Genomic DNA, 22,414 nt, shown 5'->3' on the forward strand with positions numbered 1-22,414 from the left:
CAACTGGAACTTTGATCAGCGCTATGTCCTTTGGAAACACATTGCTAAAATTCCAATATGCTTATTAAAACATTTATTAGGTACTGTCTACTGACATAACTAGAAATTTAGAGGCAATAAATAGAGGCCCATATTAAAGCGGAAATCTGTCGGCCAGAGTAAAAACAAGAATTTGTCAAGCTCAAACCACAGAGATATGCGTTATTGGAATGGGCTTTTCATACTGGTTGTTGTCACTGTTTTGGTCACAGGGCCTCTACTTACAGAGTGAGTAGGAAGATCTGCAGCCTTTTAAGGTTATATATGAAAATAACTACATTACTAAGACCCAGATTGTGCTGTGGTTCTATCTAGGTTTCATATGGTCTCTTTCCTGCAATGTCGTTTCCTTTGTTTCCATCATGAATTCCAAAAAATAAGAAGTGAGACCTCCATAAACACATCTTCAAACATGAGATACATGCTTTCAAAGGACCCCAAAGCTTGAAGTATCCCTCTGAAGTAGGAAACTATCAGGTCAGCAATAATTTCAGCAGAATGGCTGTATAAAGAATTCAATATAGCCTCTGGAGACCTACTTTTTCATTGGAGAATAATGGTATCTGCCTAGATTTAAAAGCTTCCAGTAAAAAAAGTTTCGTATCCCCTGAAATGCAACATAGATTTAGCAATCAGTCCATGGTCTTACATTTTGGGCTACTTCTCTTGACTATAAACAGGACATCAAAGGGAAAATAAGACCCAGGAACTACCTAACAAAGCAGTCTACAGAAGTGGCTTCTGGTGTTCAGTTATACATAAACACTCTGGAAAAGTCTGTTTAGCCCTCTAAGGGAACCACAAGGGAGAAAGGGAAATTGGGGAGGTAGATGTGTTCTCTCAAGGGTTTTGGTGAGGGAGGGGGGCCCACAGAAAGGAGGGAAGGAGAGTGGAGCCAGCATTACAGAGGCAAGGGGCTGGAGACAAAAAGAACAGCAGGGAACTGGTGTCATGCGCAGGCAGCCGGGGCCACAGGCTCCCATCTCTCATCCGACAGCTTTCCCTTTGGGCTACCAGGCTGCTGCTGACCTGAGCATCTACTGAAGCTCTCACAGCAGCCCCCAGAGAGTTCACATCCACCGCGAAAGTGGGAGGAGCGCCATTCCCACTTCACCCTCCCCACTGCCTACCAAAACCTCCCTCGCTTAATTCCACTTTTGGATATATACACCAAAAAAGTGAAAGCAGGGACTCAAACAGATATTTGTATACCCATGTTCATCGTAGCATTATCCACAATAGTCCAAAGGTGAAAACAAGCCTAATGTCCACGGACGGATGAATGGATAAATAAAACGTGGCGTATACAAGCAATGGAATATGATTCAGCCTTTGAGAGGAAGGAAATTGACACATGCTACAACATGGACGGACCTTGAAGAAATGATAAGTGAAAGAAGCCAGACACAAAAGAACACGTCGTATGATTCCGCTCATATGAGTTTCCTGGAATAGTCAGGTTCACTGAGATAGAAAGTTTAACAGTGGTTACTGGAGGGCTGGGGAGAGCGGGGAATGAGGCATTATTGTTTCATGGGTACAGAGGTTCAGTTTGAGATGATGAAAAAGTTCTGGAGATGGATAATGGTGATGGTTGGACGACAATATGAAAGTACTTAATACCACCGAATTATACACTGAAAATGCAATAAAGTACAAATGGTTAAACTAGTAAATTTTGTTACATATATTTTCACACACACACACACACCTTACCCTCTCTCGCTTAGCCAAAACCACTGTACCTCCTATAGGAAAAAAATGAGGGAATCCTTTTTGTCGTCCAAAAGGAGGTATCCACAGTGAACAACACTGGCACCTGCTTTCACAAATTATACTCGAATTATACTTAAACTCTCCCAATCATTCACAAGTCAGAGGAACTGAGTTTTTCAAGACCGCCTCCAAATTTTCAAAATGGAGCTTTCAAGCTTAAAGACCGTGATGTCGCCCTGGCGGAATCTGGGCAGAATCCATGAGTCAGCAGCCCTCACCCTACAGTGTACTCCATCATCATCAAGATATTCCTCTTTTATGCCCCATTGCTCAGCTCTAAACATCGGTTCCTACATCATAGCGAGTGCTGTGCTCACAGGCAATTACAGGCTCCCTTTTTTCACCTTCGGCTGTGCTACTACAACACAGAGACACGGTCCCTTTCATCTTCCTTCTCACATGGGTGACTGACTTCCAATTTCTTGTCCCCACTGCAAAAGAATAACTATACCTAGACAGCACCAACAATGCTGCTAAATCATTCTTCTTAATGGCATAAATAAATATAATTTGAGAAACCAACAGACTTGTGACCAGGGAGGGCTGAAGTTCACTGACTCCTATATTGAGCTGCTATTCTAGCCTTAAAAAAAAAAAAAGTGGTGCATATTGACTCACACAAGAAAAGTCCAAAGCATAGGCTTTGCCCCAAGTCCTTGAAGACATCACTGCCTACTAGCCAGGGATCTCCAATGGACAAGGAAAGTGAAAGATAAATGGAGAGAGGACGCATGCCTTTGGGGAGGTTGGTTGTCAGAGCAGCGATGCCAATGGGGTATCAAGGTCGGAGTCAAATTAATCGCCCAATGCAGCAGTCTCTAAACTCCTATTTTGCTACTAGACGCAACCCCACCAGAGATGCCCAATTTCACTTAGAATATTATCAGCAGCATTCTATATTTAACATAGAATGGCAAGGCAACGTTATTATTGATTGATCTATTGGCTGTGTTGGGTCTTTGTTGCTGCACACAGGTTTTCTCTAGTTGCGGCGAGCAGGGTCTGCTCTTCGTTGTGGTGCGTGGGCCTCTCAATGTGGTGGCTTCTCGATGCGGAGCACGGGCTCTAGGCACACGGGCTTCAGTAGTTGCGGCTCGAAGGCTCTAGAGTGCAGGCTTGCTAACTGTGGCGCATGCGCTTAGTTGCTCCATGGCACGTGGGATCTTCCCGGACCAGGGATCAAACCTGTGTCCCCTGCATTGGCAGGCGGCTTCTTAACCACTGCGCCACCAGGGAAGTCCCAAGGCAACATTATTAACCACAAGGGCCTGAGGACAAAGCAAGGGGAATGCTTCAAAAGGAAGCTTGTAACAAGCAGAGCAGGTAGCAGATGCTAACAGCTCAGGGCAAGGCTACACTGACGAGGTCCATGACATTTCACAAAGTCCCTAAAGCCCAATTCCATACTGTGAGAGAGGTAGGGAATGCGGAAAAAGACCACAACACACGTCTACCATACAGAAATCAAAGCCCCTGGACAAACCACAAGGCAAAGGAGCAGCACCTCAAACTGCCGCTGCCACTGTTAACTGAAGTTTTAAATCAAAAGCAACATTCAGAGTGGAAAATGTGCCAAGATGACTCAACTGTATAGTGGTCTCTTCACCCTCAATTACAGACAGCCACCCTCCCTGTTACCTTTGATACAAGGGCCAAAAATGCCAACACGCAGTCTATTTTTAAATGGAAACTATTCAAATCTTAACTTAGAAATATATTTGGCCTCTTCTTTTCTCTTAACTTGTTCTTAAAGTAGAAATACTTCTTCTCACCTACCAAGATTACCAAATTCTAATAAAGGCAAGATATTAGGATCATATGAGTTAATACACGAAACAGAGCTTAGTGAGCTTCAGTGTTTCTATTATCTTTAGTACGTGCACTGCTGCCTTTCTGTGGACAAAAGCCAGCAAATTCTCCCATTCTGCAATGAGGCCCAACCCTCACCTGCAAGTCCCTCTTGCACCTAGACCACCAAAGTAGTCTCCCTTCAAGGGGTGGATGTCTGGATTTAAAATTCTTATAAAAAAATAATGGCTTGGCTCTACGCTCTCGCTGTACAGACCAAAGGCGAATGTGGCAACTTAAAATTGATTTTTAAGGAAGTATTAAGTAGAGCTATTCTAATGAGAACATGGTAACAAGAATCTGACACCAATCAGCGTTGCCTGGAGCGTTGTGTGAGTGAGGGCACCCGGGAGCTGGGTGGGACAGTGTCTAAGTGACGCCGGGCACAGGTCAGAGTGAACACCTGCAATCGGGCCTCCCTCCATCCTCGTATTGAAATATAATTCAGCAGAATGAATTGCTAGACATGTCTAAACCCCCTGGGAAATGACAGATATTGATGAATGCTGTTGGGAAGATATATGGAAGGAAACGGCAAATAAATAGAACCATTTTTTCTCAGAGTCATTTTGCGGATATGTGGAGCAGCTGTTAAACTACTCGTCAGCTCCCCGTGCTCTCTTCCCCTTTCTCCTTCCTTACCCCCATCTGCATTCTCTACACCTTTCTAAATTCTCCCCGAGGACCAGTATCTTTCTCTCTTCAAAATAATCATCAAGCGAGTAAGAGCCATCTCCTCCTCCCCTTTCATACTCTGGCTGCTCAACCCAGTTAGTCCAACCCTTTCCAAAATTTCACTCTATCCAAACATGTTGGCTGCCCCCTCTGGATCCTGGAAAGCCAGCTGACCCTTGAAGAGCACAGGCTTGAACTGCCCAGGTCCACTTCTTTGCAGATATCTTTCAATGGTAAATACGACAGGACGACACCATCCGTGCAGGGTTGAACCTGCAGATATGGAACCACGGATGTGGCAGAACCATGGATAGGGAGGGCTGGCTTTACACTGTTTGCAGATTTGTGACTTTGCAGAGGGTTGGACTCCCCCAACCACCTCGTTGTTCGAGGATCAACCGTATGTTCAGTTTTTAAACTCATGAACGGAAACTGTTGAATTCAAATCCATTACCGTTTGGCCCCAGTCACGAGGCTCAAATCTAAATTTCAAAGCCTGACTACTACCATGCAGTAGCTGTGTGACCTTGTTAACCTCTTAAGCCTCAGTGTTCCATAAACGTTCTGTAAAATGGACATGATTGACCAACCTCCTGGGGCGGCTATAAGAGAATGTAAAGAGAGAGCCTGTCATACCATCTGGCACACAATAAACAATGACTTATCATCCCCTCTGCTTTCCATTGCTAAACAACTCTTCCCGGCAAGAGCACTCCTCCTCAGTGTCATTCTCAGACTGGATCAAATGCTGTCTAGCTCAGGGCCCTTTGGGATAAGAGGCTCTCATTATGTTCACCAAGTGGACTCACGAGCACAGAGCGCGAAACCAGACAGGGATTTGCATCCTGGTTTCACCATTTATTAGCTGGGAAACCCTTGACAAATTACTTTCCCTCTCTGAGCGTCCATGTCAAGAGCTCTAGGGATGATGACCATGGGTAACACACACCAAGTGCCCAGCACCAGTGCTGAACACACAGTGGGTGTTCAGTGGTGGCTCAGGTCCCCTCCAGGATGCTTTACCCATTTTGACAACATTGGCATTGAATCCAAAACGAGGAGCGTTTACTAGCCTTACTTCTCCCCATCAACCACCTGCTTCTACGGGGCTGCCTGTGTACAGAGCACCATTGATTTCTGTACACAATATGATTTTCTACATTGTAAACTCAGTGTCAACTGGGACCGAATCTCATCTGTCTTTGTAGCCTCACATCACAACCCGCACACAGAACCTACTAAGCTTTCACAGGATCACGTGCTTATGTCTGTGCATACGAACTCTCCATTCTGTCTCTCAGTGATATTTCTCCCAGGGTTAGGATTTTTTCACTTTTGTTTAGCTCACCATTGCCTGAAATATTCATAAGTGGTTCAGTTGTTTGTTTTTTAACCATAATAATAGTGAAAAAGGCTCAGTGGCCTTAAACTTGATACAAGAACATCATGTCACTTCTCCTGGCTTTGATTTTTCTCTTCCAAAACCCGTCTCCAAAAGAGTCTGACACGGCCACGAAATACTATGTATATCCAAGGTGAACTGATTAACCTGAGTACACGTGAGGACAATTTGTACTTAGTGTCTTACTTTTTGAAGAAATTATGAATCCTACTCAGTAACATTCTTTTGTGCACTAAGATACTTTGATCGACAGACTCAAATGTCACTGGCATCCTGAGATGCTAAACATTTCTGACAACTGCCCTACATCTAAACAGTTATGACACAAGTCAAGGAGGAATTGGGGATCAGGAGCTTTCCAAGAGAAACAAAAAGAACAAAGGCAGCCACGAGGGCATAAAATAAACTCCATATGACAATCTAAGCAGAAATTTCCAGACAAGTCCAAATTTCCTAACAAGTTCTCTATTTTTACTACAATGAAACATCTATATACAATCTAATTCACTCAACAGTGTGTGTCTCTCTCTCTCTCTCTCTCTCTCTATATATATATATATATATATACATCTTTGCAATAGTTTCTAGTTTCACTTTGGCTTTTGTTCCAGATGGGTTTCAACTTCTTCCTCCTTAATGTTTATGTGTGCTCCCTTAAGAATATATTGTTTTTGTCTTAAGAAATCTTTGTTGATATTGATTAATGAATAAACAGGAAATCTAGAACACAACTATACAATTTTTTTTTCCAAAATACTGCATAGTAGATCTCCTCCAGCACCTCCAAACGGCATTCTATTAAAATGCCCTATTTCTGGGGTGGGAGCTCTCAATCACGGACTGTAAAACCCTCACTAGGAAACTTCATGTCCACTCTACCTGGTTTAAAAGCAATAGGATCTATGAACCACTGTTATCCAAACTATAATCCTGTGCCTTGAATTAAATTCTAACAAATCACTAAGTGCCTTGCAAAACATAACATTGCCCTTGTTTTTAAGAAGAGAACATTTTAAACCAAGATTAGCATTATGATTGCCTCAAGCACTGCTTGGAAATTAATGACCAGTGTAGGGCTGGAATTCAACCTTTCCATTTCTGGTCTGTTATATAGCCCCGGACTTCTCCTGAAAGTTCAGATGACATTAAGTGGCCTTGAACTCCAGGGTCAATGCCTCATGTCTTAAGGTAACAGTATCTCTAGGCTACTTAACTTTCCTTTTTAGGGAATTCAGTCACGTTTATGAGGAAATCGCTGTGCTCTAGCGCTTAGGTAGGGGGCAGGTAGCCATTTGGTTGTTCCAATCATCCTCCAAATAGCCATCTCTCAAGATCGAGAGTCTGATCATTTTCTTCCAGTCATTCATTAAACGCATTTAATCTCCTACTATTTGAATGCACAGAGAGCACAGTGACTGTTGAAAGAATGGCAATTGAGCACAGACACACAGACTTTCACACATCAAAGAGTAACATACATCAGATCTGCTTGTGGTTGTCCCCAAAGATGGCCCTGTCTCCAAGGTGGCTGCAGATAAAGGGCTGGATGGGGGGCATGAGATAGGATAGTGTACTAACATCTATGTGCAAGGCCCCAGCCCCTAGCCCCTTGCCCCTCGTACCATGCAAGCACCTATGAGACAATACGTCTGATAAAGCCTCAGTACAGAACCCTTCCTGTAGTTACTGATAGTTACCAGATTTCACAAAAATACAGGGTGCCACGGGGATATGTGTATAAAAACAGATGATTGAACCTGGTGTACCCCCAAAAAAATAAAAAAAATAAAAATAAATAAATAAAAATAAATAAAAAGAAAAAAAAAAATACAGGGTGCCTAAGTAAACTGGAATGCAAATACATTTGATTACATATACCACAAATATTACACTGGACACATCTATGCTAAAAATATTATTACCTGTCTCTCTGAAATTAAAATTTCACTTAGTGTCCTGTATTTTATCTGGCGACCCTATTTACTGAGCACTTAGGATTGGCAATGCAGGAAGCTTTGCTTTGAGGGTATGAGGAAAAGGTCTTTGAGGAATTTAGAAAGTAGTAATATTCCCGCGCGGAGCTAAATCGGACTCCACGTTAGATCTGTTTCTTTGATTTTAACCTTTGCTTTTTGTTGCTTTTGTGATTGTAATCATACATGATGGCCTGCCTCCAGGAACACTGCGCCTCTGCCTGAATGTTGAACTAAAGTGTCTCTGTTCAGCCCACCAGACAATCTGCCCTGCCTACCTGTGCGAATGGCTGAAATTAACACATCCCCTCACTGAGCCTGGTTATTCCAGGAGATCTTCTGTAAGACTGATGGCCCTTTCACTTTACTTCCCCACAGCCCCTCCCTCTCTGGTTCTATAAAACAAAGTAGCATCCAGACCCCAATAAGATGGTTTTTTGAGGAGACATTAGTCTGCCATCTTCTCAGTTTGCTGGCTTTCTGAATAAAATTGTATTCCTTGCCTCAACACCTCGTCTCTGATGCATCGGCCTGTCGTGCGGCGAGCAGAATCAGCTTGGACTCGGTAACAGTAGAAGGGATGACAGGTCCACAAACACCAGGAAGTGCAAAGTGATCCATCCCGGAAGAAGAGAGCCATGTAGGATGGAAGCAGGAAGGAGAGAGTGAAAGTGTGGCTGCGGAAGTGATGTGAAGGGGTTTGAAATGCAACGAGAATGCCACCAGAAGCATGAGCTTCATCTCCCTGCTTTATACACCGACGACGGGGGTCCCACGGCTCCGGGTTTGTGCATATCTCACCTACCATTATTTTTCTATTATTTATACATACAGTTCAGCCAACAGCTAGTAAAATGGAGTAAAAACAAAACGACAAACGTGCTTAGCACCGAGACTCCTAGCAACCAAAGCAAAGACAGAAACCCAGTGGGATACCCAGTTCTCAGTACTTAACAAAAGAAAGAATTCAAAGTTATCAGACCACAATAACCTCTTTTTCCTCATCTTGAGCTCAGAGAAATTTGTTTCAGAGGTTTTAACAAAAGGGCAATGACATTCATAATTCTCACCGTTGTCTAGAGCAGGAGCCCCCAGTCCCGGGGCTGAGGACCTACCTAACAGGTCCTCCGCCTGTTAGGAACCGGGCCGCACAGCAGGAGGTGAGCAGCAGTCGCCCCATCACTCACACTCGCATTACCGCCTGAACCATAACCACCCCCATCCCATGAAAAAATTGTCTTCCACGAAACTGGTCCCTGGTGCTAAAAAGGTTGGGGACTGCCGGTCTAGAGTAAGTTAGGGCAAAAATGCAGGCAATTCCTATATTATGGAACACTAAATAAAAATGAAGGGTGCCATGCTGTGTGTGCACGTGTACACGGGAACACAATCAAAGTCCATGTATATACTTAGCACACATACACGCCTCTCCTTCACAGCGACTTGGAAACTGGGAGCTAAGGGGCCTTAAGCAAAATTCTTCTTCAAGCCTAATCTGGTGCAGTGTTAATAATTTACACAGTGGTCATGACTCCACCTGTGTTCTTATTCAGAAGAAGGGAAACAGATATTTAAATGGTACCATTCTCTCTTTTTAAAAGTTTTGCCCACCAGGGATCAAGTCAGCAAGGAGTTAAAAAGCAAGGAGGGGACTTACTTTCAGCTCTCCCTTCAGACCCTGGTGGGATGCAGGGACCTGAGACAGTACTGTCAAAAAACAGAGAAATGATCTGGCAAGGCAGACACAAGAAAAAAAATTTAGCCCTGACCATATGCATTGATTAAGTACTTGAATGACAATGGGACATGACAATGACAGATGCACGCTACCACCACCAGAGTCATTAATACATCAGAAACACTAATTTTTATCAATCTTTAAATATCCCGGCTGGTGGCATTTGCATTTCTTTGCCTACTCTTTTTCCTGCGGAGATGACAAAAAGTCAGCTTCATTTTCAGTTTCTATCCAAGAAGTTAAAAAAAATAAAGCCTACATTCCTGATCTTTGATTAGCCCCTGAAAATGAGTTTTAAACAAGAGATGGATGGCCTGGTGTGCTCAGTTTTAGAGGACAGGACATCACTGCCAGGCCCCTTCAGGGGAGGAGGTGGGTTTCCTCACTCAACAGTGGAGAAAGGATGTAAGTGTGAAGGGAGAAAATGAAGGAAAACCAGTCCCTGCAAAGAATCCCCCATCCCTCATCTTGCTAGCTAAAAGTATTCACTACTCAAGGTCGAAGGGACCTTGAGAGGATCTGCTCCAACACACTCATTTTACAAACGAGGAAACTGAGACCCAGAAATGAAAGCATAGCTACTTAGTGGTTGCCTTGGGACAAGAATCTGGGCCTCAGATCCCCACTTCAGGCCCTTCTCATCACACTTCGAAAAATTGGTACAGGAGATGTGGAGACGCTATCCCCACCCAGACAAGTCACTTGCTTTGCCATCTTTTACCGTGCAGTTAGCACCCACATGCATCTCTGTGCAGCTACACTGCAGTTGGACTGTACATAAGAAAACATCACCACAAGAGCCGGCTACCTATGTCCAACCGCATACATGGGTTCCAGTGTGGCAGGAAACAGCAGCACCCACCATCTTCCTTGCCTTCCCCAACCTTACCTCCCCCTCCCCCATAGCTCAAAGAGTGCCATGGGTGGGACTTAATAGTTAACACTAATTTCTGATTATTTAAATTCATGTTTCATATTCTTAACTGTAACACAATCAATTCAACGTTTGTGGCTTTCTCATATACGCCGAAGAGTCACAGGGATCTAAAACCACTTTATCTCTTAAAGAAGACACATATGAAACTCAGAAAACAAGCTTGGAATCAGCATACTTTTCAGAACCTACAAATACACAATGCATGAAGCAGAGGAAAACCACGTGCAGCCACACCCAGGCCTCAGTCCATCATACCAGAATCAGACAGATTCTCAGGGAAGCACTAGAAGAAAAAAAAGTAGGGAGAAAAAAAGGAATATGATTATGCTCCTTCCAAAATATTCAACCCTTGATAAGATGTTTTTTTAAAAAAAAACCCTGAAATCAATTTTCTATTCTAAAGAAAATTTTAAGAACAAACAACGTAAATTTTTGAGCTATGGATTCAATAAATTCATTTTTTTCAATCAGGAATAACCAAAGTTCATTATTTATAGAATCACACTAGAACACAAGAAATAAGGGGGAGAGACAGACAGAAAGAGAAACAGAGAGAGGAAACTGGGAGAGAGAAAAATTGCTTTGGGAATCCTAATATTCATACATCTTTGGTTTGTTTCTGTTAAGTTTCTCCTTTAGCCTAATCGGTATAGAGAACTTCCTTATATAAATACATTTGAACATATACAACACATTTAAAATAATGCCAGCAAAAGCTTTAAGTGACTAGACACTCTCTTCTTTGGGGCACTTAGAAGAATTTCAGTCACTGGGTTTGATCACATCCAGTACACCCAGCCTAAGGTTAAGAAGGCCAATGTATTTTGCAGGTGATAATGGTTTTGCTGTATCTCAGTATGCAACTAATGTTCCTACCCTAGCAATCTTGGAATTCTGTGTCACAATGATTTAAGACCCAAGTTACCTTTTGCCTCGCAGAAGCCACTTGCAGAAACTTAAGAGAAACCGGTTCTTCCAGTAACAACATCTTCTTAATTAACACTCCGGACTAATTTTAAGTCCTTCAAACTATCTGGTACAGAACTGAAAAACGAATTTCGAAGAGCCAGATTTGCTGATGTAGCATGGCTCCCAGCACTGTCTGGAGCTCATGCACACATCAAAGCCAACAGCCCAGTGTCTCATCTGACTCTCAGTATAAGAGCAACACCTTCGAGTCCTCAAGTCCCCATTTAGACTCTTTCCTTGATTCTCCTCTCATGCCTGACATCACCTCCTGGGATGCTTTCATTGGTGCAAAATGTCTGAAGGAGACATCTGAGCTTCAAATAGGACTCTGCAGCCTGGCTCTGAACAAGGTTGCCACTTGGCAATTCCTGAGCAGCAGGTAACCTGGGACCTGGGAACCACCATGTGATGCTCCCCCTGTCAGCGGGAGCAATGACTTAATGGGTAGGCCATCTGCATGGGTAATGAGCTACAGCAGAGGGCCCCCCCACAGCCAGCCACTGGGAGGCAGCATCTGCCAGAGGAGCTGGCCAACAGCTGCGTGCCCCATTAAGTCAGAGTCTCGGGAGATCTTCCCACCCTGACAAGGAGACACTGCAGACACAAAACACACCAACATCGCCATCTTCTAATTAGAACACCCAGATAGTAAACAAAATATCCAGACTGAAGCTGACATAGGAGCAGTGAAGACAGCAAGGCTACTTAAAATCATGCACCTTCACCAGAAAGAAGATGCTAATGGATTTGCCTCTTGATTGGCAGGTGACTCAGAAGAAATAGGTAGAGACTCTTTCCAGTCTCATAAACCATTGTTGATGAAGTCCACAATGTTATAAGTTCTAAAACAGAACACTAAAGCAACGTCAAACATTCCTGCCCCCGGTTATATGCCCTCACAGTAAAAAAGGTGTAAGTATTGAGAAATAGTAAAACAAACAGAAGCAGGATGTTTTTAAGCCAGTAAAACCTTAAGTGGAAATTATCTGCATTCTTTTTCCTGTTGGCCCAAAACCAAGAATCTAAATTGAGAGCATCATGAGAATGCCATTCATAACAATTGTAAAGACCTTTGCCTTTTAAAAGTTTTAAAACTTGCCAGATTTCAAAATATTAACATATCAGTCATCCTTCAAGGGCTGGTTAAGTCAAACAGCCCACCCACTGCTCAATCCACAACCTCACCACACTTCCAAGCTCCCCTGGGCTTTGGCTCTACCCCTGGAGAATCCCTGCTGGGCACCAAAAACCCCTGACTCTTACACAGCTCAGCTCCACCCTCCCCGTGGCTCTCCTGAGTGACCCTGGACCTGGTCTCTCCGCTCTATTCTGTGGAACTTATGTTCCCAGTTCACAAGTTTCCCTGGTGCCTCAATCTTTCCCTCAAACATGTGCACCGACTTCACTTTCACTTCATGATCTCAGACCTTAAATGGGCTGTCAGTGCTTCCAAGAAACCCTACTACATTTATAGCTTGCCTTCCTATTCTCTAAGACCATTTTAGACTTCCTTCTCTAGTCAGTGACCATATAACTCTCCTGAAACCCACCCAGATCTCATAATGCACTGAGAAGTGAAGCCACTAAATCAACTAAACTACCTGCTTTTTATGAAGAGAAAATTTATTAAAATCACTGGTCTGGAAAGGGAATATTTTGAAGTTAAACTTATTTTGAAGTAATGGTAGGTTCACGTGCAGTTGTGAGAAATAATGCAGAGAGATCCCAGATACCCTTTACCGGTTGGTGTACAATCACAAGCAGGATAATGACACTGACACAGTCAGGGAAGGGAACATTTCCACCACGGCAGAACCCCTCATGTTGCCCCTTCACGGCCACACCGACTTCCCCCCTTAAGTCCTGACAACCACTAGTCAGTTCTCTAGTTCTATAATTTTGTCATTTCAAGAATATTATATAGAAATGAAATTACACAGCATGTAACCTCCTATTTTGTTTTTAAACTCAGCCTTATTCTCTGGAGATTCACCCAGGTTGTCACGTGCATCTTGTGGATGAAGACGGTCACCTGCCATACCAGTAAACAAAGGACGTTGCCGCCATCAAGCCAGCAGCCACTGCACCTGCCTCCCACCTGTGCACCCTGAGGGACTTCAGGATGGAGAAAAGCAGGATATTAGCACTACTAGATAGTTACGGTGCATATCAAAGGAATGATTTCCATGAGCCCAGACTCTTGCATCTTCCGATATACAGAAAAGCGCTAAATGCATTAGCTTGAGATGCGTGTTTTTCTTTAAGTAACAGTAATCTTTTGATGCTCCTACTACCTGTTTTTGTTGTTGTTGTTTCCAAAAACTGTTATCCTGGCTTCTTCCTTACCTTTTCGGAGCAGTCCCTCAGAGCTATCTGAGAGGCTGCCTCCCGGGTTTAAGTCCTCAGCAGGTCCACCAAATAAAACATCATTCTCAACTTTTAGGTTGTGCATTTTTTTTCAGTAGACAATCAGTAGTTTGTTCCCTTTTATTGCTGAGTAGTATTTCATGGTATAGAGGTACCTAAACTACCTGCTTCTGCATCCATTTTCTCTCCTCCTTCCTCCTGCTGCAATGAAGGAAGTACCTCTCTCCCTACAAAGGCCAACCATTTCACACGTGCTCTGCCAGGGGCTCCCACGGCACTTTCCTCCTCTGGCCATCATCTCTTCCTTCTGAACCATCCTCAACACTTCACAAACATGCTTGCATGGTTCCCACGTTACGATGGTCCCCTCTGACTCCTCATGCCCTTCCAGCTCACACTCGTTTTCTCTAGTCTCTTAAAACGGTACAACCTCTCGAAAGAGCTATCTACACTCTCATCAACACATCAGCTACCCCGAGGTCCTTCACTGCTGTTTGCTCCTAAGCCAGTTCACTCTAGCTGCCTTCCACACTTCACCACCCTTCTCAAGGTTTCCAGGGACGACACTGTTGAATCGAATGACAGCTTCTTGTCCTCATCTTGTTCTCTTCGACGGAGCCAATCCTTTCCTTCTCAAAAAGGGACGCTGGCTTCTGTTGCTGCAGAGTCCTCCCCCGGCATTCCAATTCAACATGCCTCATAGGCATTTCAGACTGAACATACCGAAAACTAATCACACCCAATGTCTTTATTAAGAACATATTTCTCAGCCTTCCCTGACTTGGTACGTGCCATGTTTCCCCTGCCTCTTGTGTAGCTGGACCCAGAGGCAACAGCCCAGCTGAGACTATACTTCCTCGCACCCCGCCCCCCCACAGTAGCACCAGCCTAATTTGGCTCTGACCATGTGAGAGGACCTTGCCCAACAAATGCAAATGGAAATAGAGTGCGTCTCTTCCAGGATGGGACGTTTAGGAAGTTGGAAAGGTTTTTCTTCTCTTTGCACTTCTACCAGCTGGAAGCAGAGTATCTCGAGGCCATAAAGAAGAGCCAAAGCAGAAGGCGGAAGGAACGTGGGTCCTTAACTCACCAGGTGGGAGAGAGCTGCCTGATAAAACACTTACATGAGATAGAAATATAGACTATTGTGTTAAGCCCCAGAAATTTTTTGGTTTGCTTGCTATAGCATGTGGTATTATCCTAATACATGCCCTTTTTACATAGGCATGCTTGTGATGATGTTACAAACATGAAGAAATCCAGACCATATGCGAGAGTAGTCAGGTGCAATATTTACTGAATACCAAGGTTACCTATAACATAGTTATATTTTATGTAAATTTGCTTTAATATAGATTCTGTCAGACTTGCCCACTAAGCTAAGGAGGCCTTTAGGATGAGAAACCCATTAAACTACACAGCACTTAAACACAATAGCCTTCAAGTTAATTTTAAAAGAAAGAATGTTTTCTGGGATTGTGTGGTTTGTTTTTCCTTTCCCTCTTGAAGTCAAATTCATTCTGAAATGCCTTTTTTTGAATTTTCAGATGTTATCCCCAACTGATTTCCACAGTCCAAGCAGGAAAAATCTCAATTTTCCCCCCCAGGTAGAATACCACAATGCTAACAGTTTTAGAAATTCTAATGTATACTGTCTACAAAGTTGATTTCTTATTATTATGTGTATGTGACACACATACATAGATTCCTCTTTGTTTTACATTCCATACAACCCAAATATGTTCTGAAAAACACAACTTTCTGCATAAGAAAAAGAGGTCTTCCTTCATTTTCTGACTGTTAGGGTTGCAACACACAAACATCACAGCTATGGAATGTAGAACCAGGATTCAGAGCAACCATTTGCATATCAAGAAGCCAGGAGTTAAGATCCTGAGGTTCTGCCCTTCATTCCGCAGCTTCCTTGCTGTGAACTGTCAGGCACATTACTACTTAGTCATGCTCAGATTTAAGAATCTGTATAATGATTTGAATAATGCTTCTTTTCCTCATCAGGGGGCTCCAAAGCTCAGTCAATGTTTACATGATGCTTCTGGGTGCCTATTTAGCAAGCTGTGGGCCATGAAGATATAAAACATCATCAGCCTAAAAAAAAAAAAAAAAAATTCCAGGCAGTGATGGGCATGGTACACTCTAGGTCTGTTCTTTAAATGCCAGCCCTGCATAAAAGGTACTGGTTGTTTTTTCCTCTGATATAATACTCTTAGTCATTCAGAACTTTAGTTGGGGAATAAAATGTCAAAAGTTCAATCCAGGGTGTCTGCATGGTAGAATTATGGGCTTACGCCTCTTTCTTTATGGTGCTCTGTACTTTCTAAACTGTCCACACTGAACACACATATTACTTTCTTAATTGAAAAATAGGTAAATGTAAATATTTTCATCCTAAAAGATTGTGTTTAAAGAGAAATGAAGGTGAACTATGCAGACTGAATTATCGGTGCCAATTCTTCGCTTCCCCCCAGGAGTGCTATAGAACTGCATCTTTGCCTAGGTGTCCTGGTGAGTGGAGCACGCCTCTGCCCATTGATGCTGGGCTTGATCATATGACTTGCTTTGGTCAACAGAAAGTTAGCAGACATGGTGCCAGCAGAGCCTTGAAACCTGCCCGTGCAGGTGGACGTGCAAGGGCTCGCGCCTATCTCTCACCAGGAAGAACACAATACCTTGGGTAGCTGCTGGTTCAAGGAAGAGGAGAGACACATGGAGCAGATTTAGACCCAGACTGCATCCTAGAACTAATCTCAGCAGAGCCTAGGCTAAATCACCCAAAACCCAGCTGACCGGCAGCCATGGGAGAAAAAACAGAATAGGTATTGCTGTGTGACAGGGACGTTTTGCAGTTATATAGCCTTACTGTTGTCAACTGATACACCACCTAATGCCACAAAAAACCTCAGGGGCAAAGGTAACTCTGGATTGAACTGCAGGGTGAAAAAAGGACCACATAGCATTCTTCACATGCCCAATTATAAAGGGGACCAAGTCAACCATAATCCCAGCTTGAATACACTCTTTAGTAGATAGGAATTGCTTTCCTCCCTCTCGTTAAATATAAACTAATCACAATCAGAGTAAATCCTATGAAAAGATGATATGAGTCCATTCAACAATGAGATTTCACATTAAAAATATATTGAGTCTTTTTCAATGTTAAAATGTATTTTTTCACATGATTTAATGTTTATAATTGTTTTCTACTTTATGCATATACCATATTATGTTGCACCAATATTCTTTTGCCTGATATCTAGATTTTAGATAACATGCAACTTTAATTATTATAAGTGGTGCTGCTCTAAACATAACTAAAGTTAATTCTCTACACATATTCACAACAATTTCCTTGTGATGATATCTGGGGAACAGAATGGCTAGATTAAGGAATATGTAAATTTTAAAGTTCTTAGTATATATTAATTGCCTAGTTTTAATTTATTTTGTAATTAATGGACCAGAATCTATACAGATTGAGTCAGCCCCAGATAGTAACTGAGCAAAAATTTTCCAATTAATTGGAAAAAAATTACTCCAATTAATCCTACCGGAATATACTGAAAACCTATTAGACACCAGCTGTGCTAGGCATACTGTAGTGGCTACAAACATGGACTGTGGAGCCACAACACCAGGGTGCAAATCTTGGCTCTGCTGTTTCTGAGCATAATGACCTTGTGCAATTTACTCAACCTGTCTGTGCCTCAGTGTTCTCATCTGTAAAATGGGTATAAGAGTGCCTCCCTCACAAGTGCACAGAGATGTTGTAAGGATTAAATAAGTCGATAAATGTAATTCCCTAAAAACTGTACCTGCCCCATAGCAAAGTCTTCATGTCAGCTATCATTAGGAATGAGTAGATGAAAAGATCACAACTCTTCCTCTCAAAGACCTAAGAGTTTAGTGAAACTTACAAAGGATAATAGGGTGGCAAAATTTTCAAACTATAAATTGAGATGTCACAAAGCCTTTGTTTCAAAGAAAACAGTAGAGAACTGCTAAAGGAGAACAACCTTGAAATAAAACAAAGTTAAACAATAGGAAGGTGGCTGGTCTTTAAGTTACAGAAACTATCAGGCACAAACTTCTGATGTCAAAACCAGTTTCGATGTAAGTTAAGCAACAAGGTCTATCGCAAGGGAAGAGCATATGTGATTATTCATAGTTGCCTAAAACTAGTGGAAACCATGTTTTTTAATGACCAGCGATGATGCTTTCTTCTCTCTGCTTTAATACCTGACCCTAGCACAGTGCCTGACACGAAGTAGAAACTCAATTGATAAGGGTTTCAAACTGATGTTCATAAGACCAAGTTACCCATAAACTGCAAAAATCCTAAATTTAATTTGTTACGCACACAATACTAACAGCCACCATCACTGGGCTGCTTTGCATATTACTTCATTAAATCCTCAGCTAAGCTTTCCAGAAGACCAACTAAGAATGTTTTCTTCATATTCTAAAATAACTTTCTAGCGACTGTTTTTTAAAACAGGCTGATGTTCAAGCTCTCCTAAGGACGATTAAACATTTCTGAAAATTATCTGACCAAAAAGTTAATGACCTAAAATAATTTTATATCAAGCTAATTGTATATGGCTAGAATTGCTAAAGCTGTTGAGATTTTGAAACGGGAATCAAGTTCAGCTTTTTTTTTTTTTTTTTTAAAGCTAAACACCAAATTTCATGTTTCAGGTCATATATCTGCATCAAGAGCTATACTTTTGCATTATTCTAAAGTTTTAAGTAAACTGCTTTAGCAAAAATTGGAGCAAACCATTACTCCCCCATCCCCCTCATTGGCCAAAAATTGTTTAACCAAAGTAAGTAAATTTTCTAAGTGAAATTAGGAAGCAAGGGGTGAGCCTTTTAACCTTTAAGATTTAATCTTCCCCTGGCTAAAAAACTATGGGTTAGACTAAATCTTTAGGATCCCCTATTTTAAAAGGCAAATATTCTGCATCTATAGAAATGAAAGCAAAGAAAAATGTCCTAACAAGCATTATAAGAACATCAGTAAAACTCAAGTGTGAACATTTGCCTTGATTTTAGTGAAGTGCAGCCATGTTTTGATGAATTTCTCCCCCTTGGCCTGAAGTCAGCTTCACCCTCCATCCCAGCCGTGTACCACACGGGGTCACTTGTTCTAGACTCTGCTGATCATGGTACAGAAGCATTTCTGCTCCCAGAAATTTCGCCTCCAAAAAGTTAAAATCCATAATTCTCCAAAAGAAATGAAGAAAATTTATTTTCCAGGTCATTTATGAACTGGCAGACAAGACTGTCACATGTAGAGAAAACTTTGTGTTAGGGTTTAGGAAACAATAAAGTTTCTTTGAAAATATTTATATTTAGAGGGAAAAGCTCTCAGAATGGAAAAACAGAAATCTAACCTTTAGTGATTTAAAATTAAGTTTAATAACGTGAAAGTTTATATGGGAAGCTATTTAAAAAAATGCTTTAAGTTATTTTAATTTGGCTATCTTTCAAGCCAATAAAAGCTATTTGTAGTTTTTGTGGATGTTACTTTTTTAATTAAATTTTAACAACACATCTTAAAAATGGATGAAAGAAAAAAAAATGGGTGAAAGATTTGAATAAGCACTTCACAAAAGGAGAAATACGAATGTCCAATGAGCACATAAAAAGAGGTTTGACATCATTTCATCATCAAGAAAATACAAACTAAAACCAGAATGTGATAGGACTACTAACCCATTTAAATGGCTAGAATTTAAAAACTGGCAATAGCACAGATGGGCAAGGATGCAGAACAATCAGTTCAGTCACCTATTGCTGGAGGGAATGTAAAATGGTACCATTTTGGAAACAGTCTGGCAGTTTTTTATAAGGTTCAACATACTGAGGCACCTAACAACACAGATGAATCTTGAAAACATACTGAGCGAAAGAAGCCAGACACAAAAAAGCATGTACTGTATGATTCCGTGAGTACAAAATTCTTAAGACAAATCTAATCTATGGTGATGAAAAGCAGATCTGGGGTTGCCTGGGCCCAAAGAAGGGGCACAGGGAACATTTTATATTTTGATTTTAATGGTAGTTACCCTGGTGTAGAAATTCTCTAAAACTCACCCACATGTACACTTAGAATGGATACATTTTATTGTATGTAAATTATACTTCAGTAATCCTCAATTTAATGGCTCTCTGGATTGGATTGGGTTTTACCAAATGGTCTGCGGAGACGCAGGCTTGTTCTGAGGGGCTGATTTTCACACAGGGAACTCCACTGTCATCGGGGACCCTCTACAGCTGCCCCCACCTATCCATGGGGATTGGTTCCAGGACTCCCACGGATGCTCAAGTCCCTTATATAAAGTGGCACAGCATTTATCAACTATGTGTATACTCCCAGATACTTCAGATTATCCATAAGCCCTAATACAATGTAAATGCTCTGTAAATAGTTGCCAGCAGATGGCAAATTCAAGCTTTGCTTTAGGGAACTTTCTGGAATTTTTTAAAGTATTTTCCATCTGTGATTGGTTGAATCCATGGACGTGGGCCTCGCGGATATGGAGAGCCGACTGTACTGTATAAACACAACCCCACCCCTTAAACAAGTCATCCGTGGGACTCACCGGTCAGAGCGCCTCCCAGGCTTCCCCGCCGCAGCTGTCTTCCATCCTCACTCATCTGTCTCTTAAACTTCAGCGACTTTCCAGGGCCAGAAGCCACGTCTGGGTTGCTGCATTTCCGAAATGGCATGGGCGGAGGGGATAATATGTGGTCAAGCTGCAGAGAGAAGGACAGTGGCATCACTTGCTGGGGACACTCTCAACTAAAATGAACAGCCCCCACTCCCCAGGCACACTTTCTTCCCTCTTTTCCTTCTCTAAATCCCTCTCTCCTAACCCTGTTTTGAATTTGGCTGGTTTAGAGACTTCAGGGTTCCACTGCTGAGTCTTCCATCTGAAAGAGCATCTGGCTTGCTGTAAAGCCTCCATTGCAGTGTTTTTCAAGCTGGAGGTCATGGCATGTTATTGGATCATGAAATTAAGTTTAGTAGATGGTGACCAGTAGTTTTTAGTGCAAAAGAACAGAAATTATAGAGTCCCATGAAGGAAGAAAAAGAATCCTTTCAAGAAATGGGTAAGTTATACATGTATATCCAGAGTCAGTCATTATGTAAAATGTGTCTTTCTGTGGGCCATGATCCCCCTAAAAAATGAAGGACATCGCTCTATAAATTCTACAGAGAATCCACCGATCACTTTAGTTGTTCAAAAAAGAAAACTCACAAGCTTTTGGTGCTCACAAACATATGTAGGGAAGGGAACTTTCTAAGCCCCACAGTCCTTAATGGAAATCAATACATCCCTATGTTACTTTATAACTTTTTAAAAGAAAACCTGTCACAAGAGTCACAGAAACCAAAGTCACTTCAAAAGACAGCTTTTTACAAAAGAGTCCCTTGTGTCATAACACTTATTTCAGGATCTGTCCTGTTTTCATTAAGAAAACCTCTCATACTTGAATAGGGCCCTATGTTTTGAAATGTTCTCCTCCAAGTAAGTATGTATGCATGTGTATGGGTCTAGATAGTTCTTAAAGACAAAAATATTGATGTCACATGCGTATACCCAGACAGTCATTAAGAACAAAAATGGATATTCCAATTGCCACAGAAAAGAGCCAACTTCATAGAAGTTTAAAAAAAAAAAGAGTTGGTTAACACTGCTCAAAGCCAGGCATTTTTAGGGATACTTCACTGAAATTTGTTTTGTTTTCCTGGGTAGAAAGAAGGTCCTCTTTTAATATCTGTCATATTTTTTTTAGATTAAGACTCTCATGGATGTACTTATAGGAAAAAGAAATTCAGGGATGAAGTCATCTATGTGTCTGTCTATGCAATGCGGAATAGTCAAAACCATGGCACAAAAAGAAATTTGACCTTGCCTAGGAGTAACTCCTCTCAAAGTGGTTGAGATGAAATAGACTACACTCGCTCAGCTGTTACATGATGTCACCTCTGCCCCAAGCTCAGCTGTATTCATTAGTAACACAGAACAGCTGGATTTCAAGCACTTGTCAATAAGTGCCATCTGAAATTCATCGCCAGTCAGTAGTTTACTGTATTTCACTGCCACTTAGTAGTTTAGTGAGAGGTCCTCAAAAAACTAGAAGTGCATCCATTTCAGTCTCTGCCCTGATCAGCAGGGAAAAGGACTTGCAGGTTGTACTTTTGGAAGTATTTGTTAGGGCTGCTGTTCATTACATCAGTGTCCTACTTAGGAGGGCCTTCAAGGACAAATTTCTGTCTAGTGTTACACACTTTGCCCTTAAACCTTACAGACAATGAAATGTAGCAAGGGCACCTTGGACAGTGACACATCAACTACTAGGAAATGCAGAAGCCAGTCAGTGGTCCAAATGCAGTCAATCTATGACACAATGCAGAGGTTAATTTTGCCTCCTTCTTAGCTCCATTTTATGCCCTTACCCCAATTTTTTGTTTTGTTTTCTTTTTCTCTGTCAACACTTTGGGGAAATTTTAAGGAAATTTGCAACAACAGAAAAGTTATAAGGTTCGTACAATGAACACCATATTCCCTTGACGAGTGGGGAGTTGTTCACTTTTGCCCATGGCTTTTGCTCCTTCTCCCCCCTCCCTCTCGCCTTCTCTTTGCCCCACCACCCCTACCACG

At 41.9% G+C, this 22,414-nt stretch overlaps 1 protein-coding gene across 7 annotated transcripts in view; it reads right to left on the minus strand.

Annotated features, from left to right (window-relative positions):
• MAST4 (microtubule associated serine/threonine kinase family member 4) overlaps nt 1-22,414 on the minus strand; it is a 554,707-nt gene that overhangs the window by 377,641 nt on the left and 154,652 nt on the right. For all 7 annotated transcript variants that reach the window (XM_057742007.1, XM_057742123.1, XM_057742017.1 and 4 more), the window contains exon 2: nt 20,348-20,501. In XM_057742007.1, coding sequence (XP_057597990.1) covers nt 20,348-20,501 — 154 coding nt within the window. The remainder of the gene's footprint in view (nt 1-20,347; nt 20,502-22,414) is intronic.

This window comes from Hippopotamus amphibius, chromosome 1 (assembly GCF_030028045.1).
Source record: "Hippopotamus amphibius kiboko isolate mHipAmp2 chromosome 1, mHipAmp2.hap2, whole genome shotgun sequence".
Lineage (NCBI taxonomy): Eukaryota > Metazoa > Chordata > Mammalia > Artiodactyla > Hippopotamidae > Hippopotamus > Hippopotamus amphibius.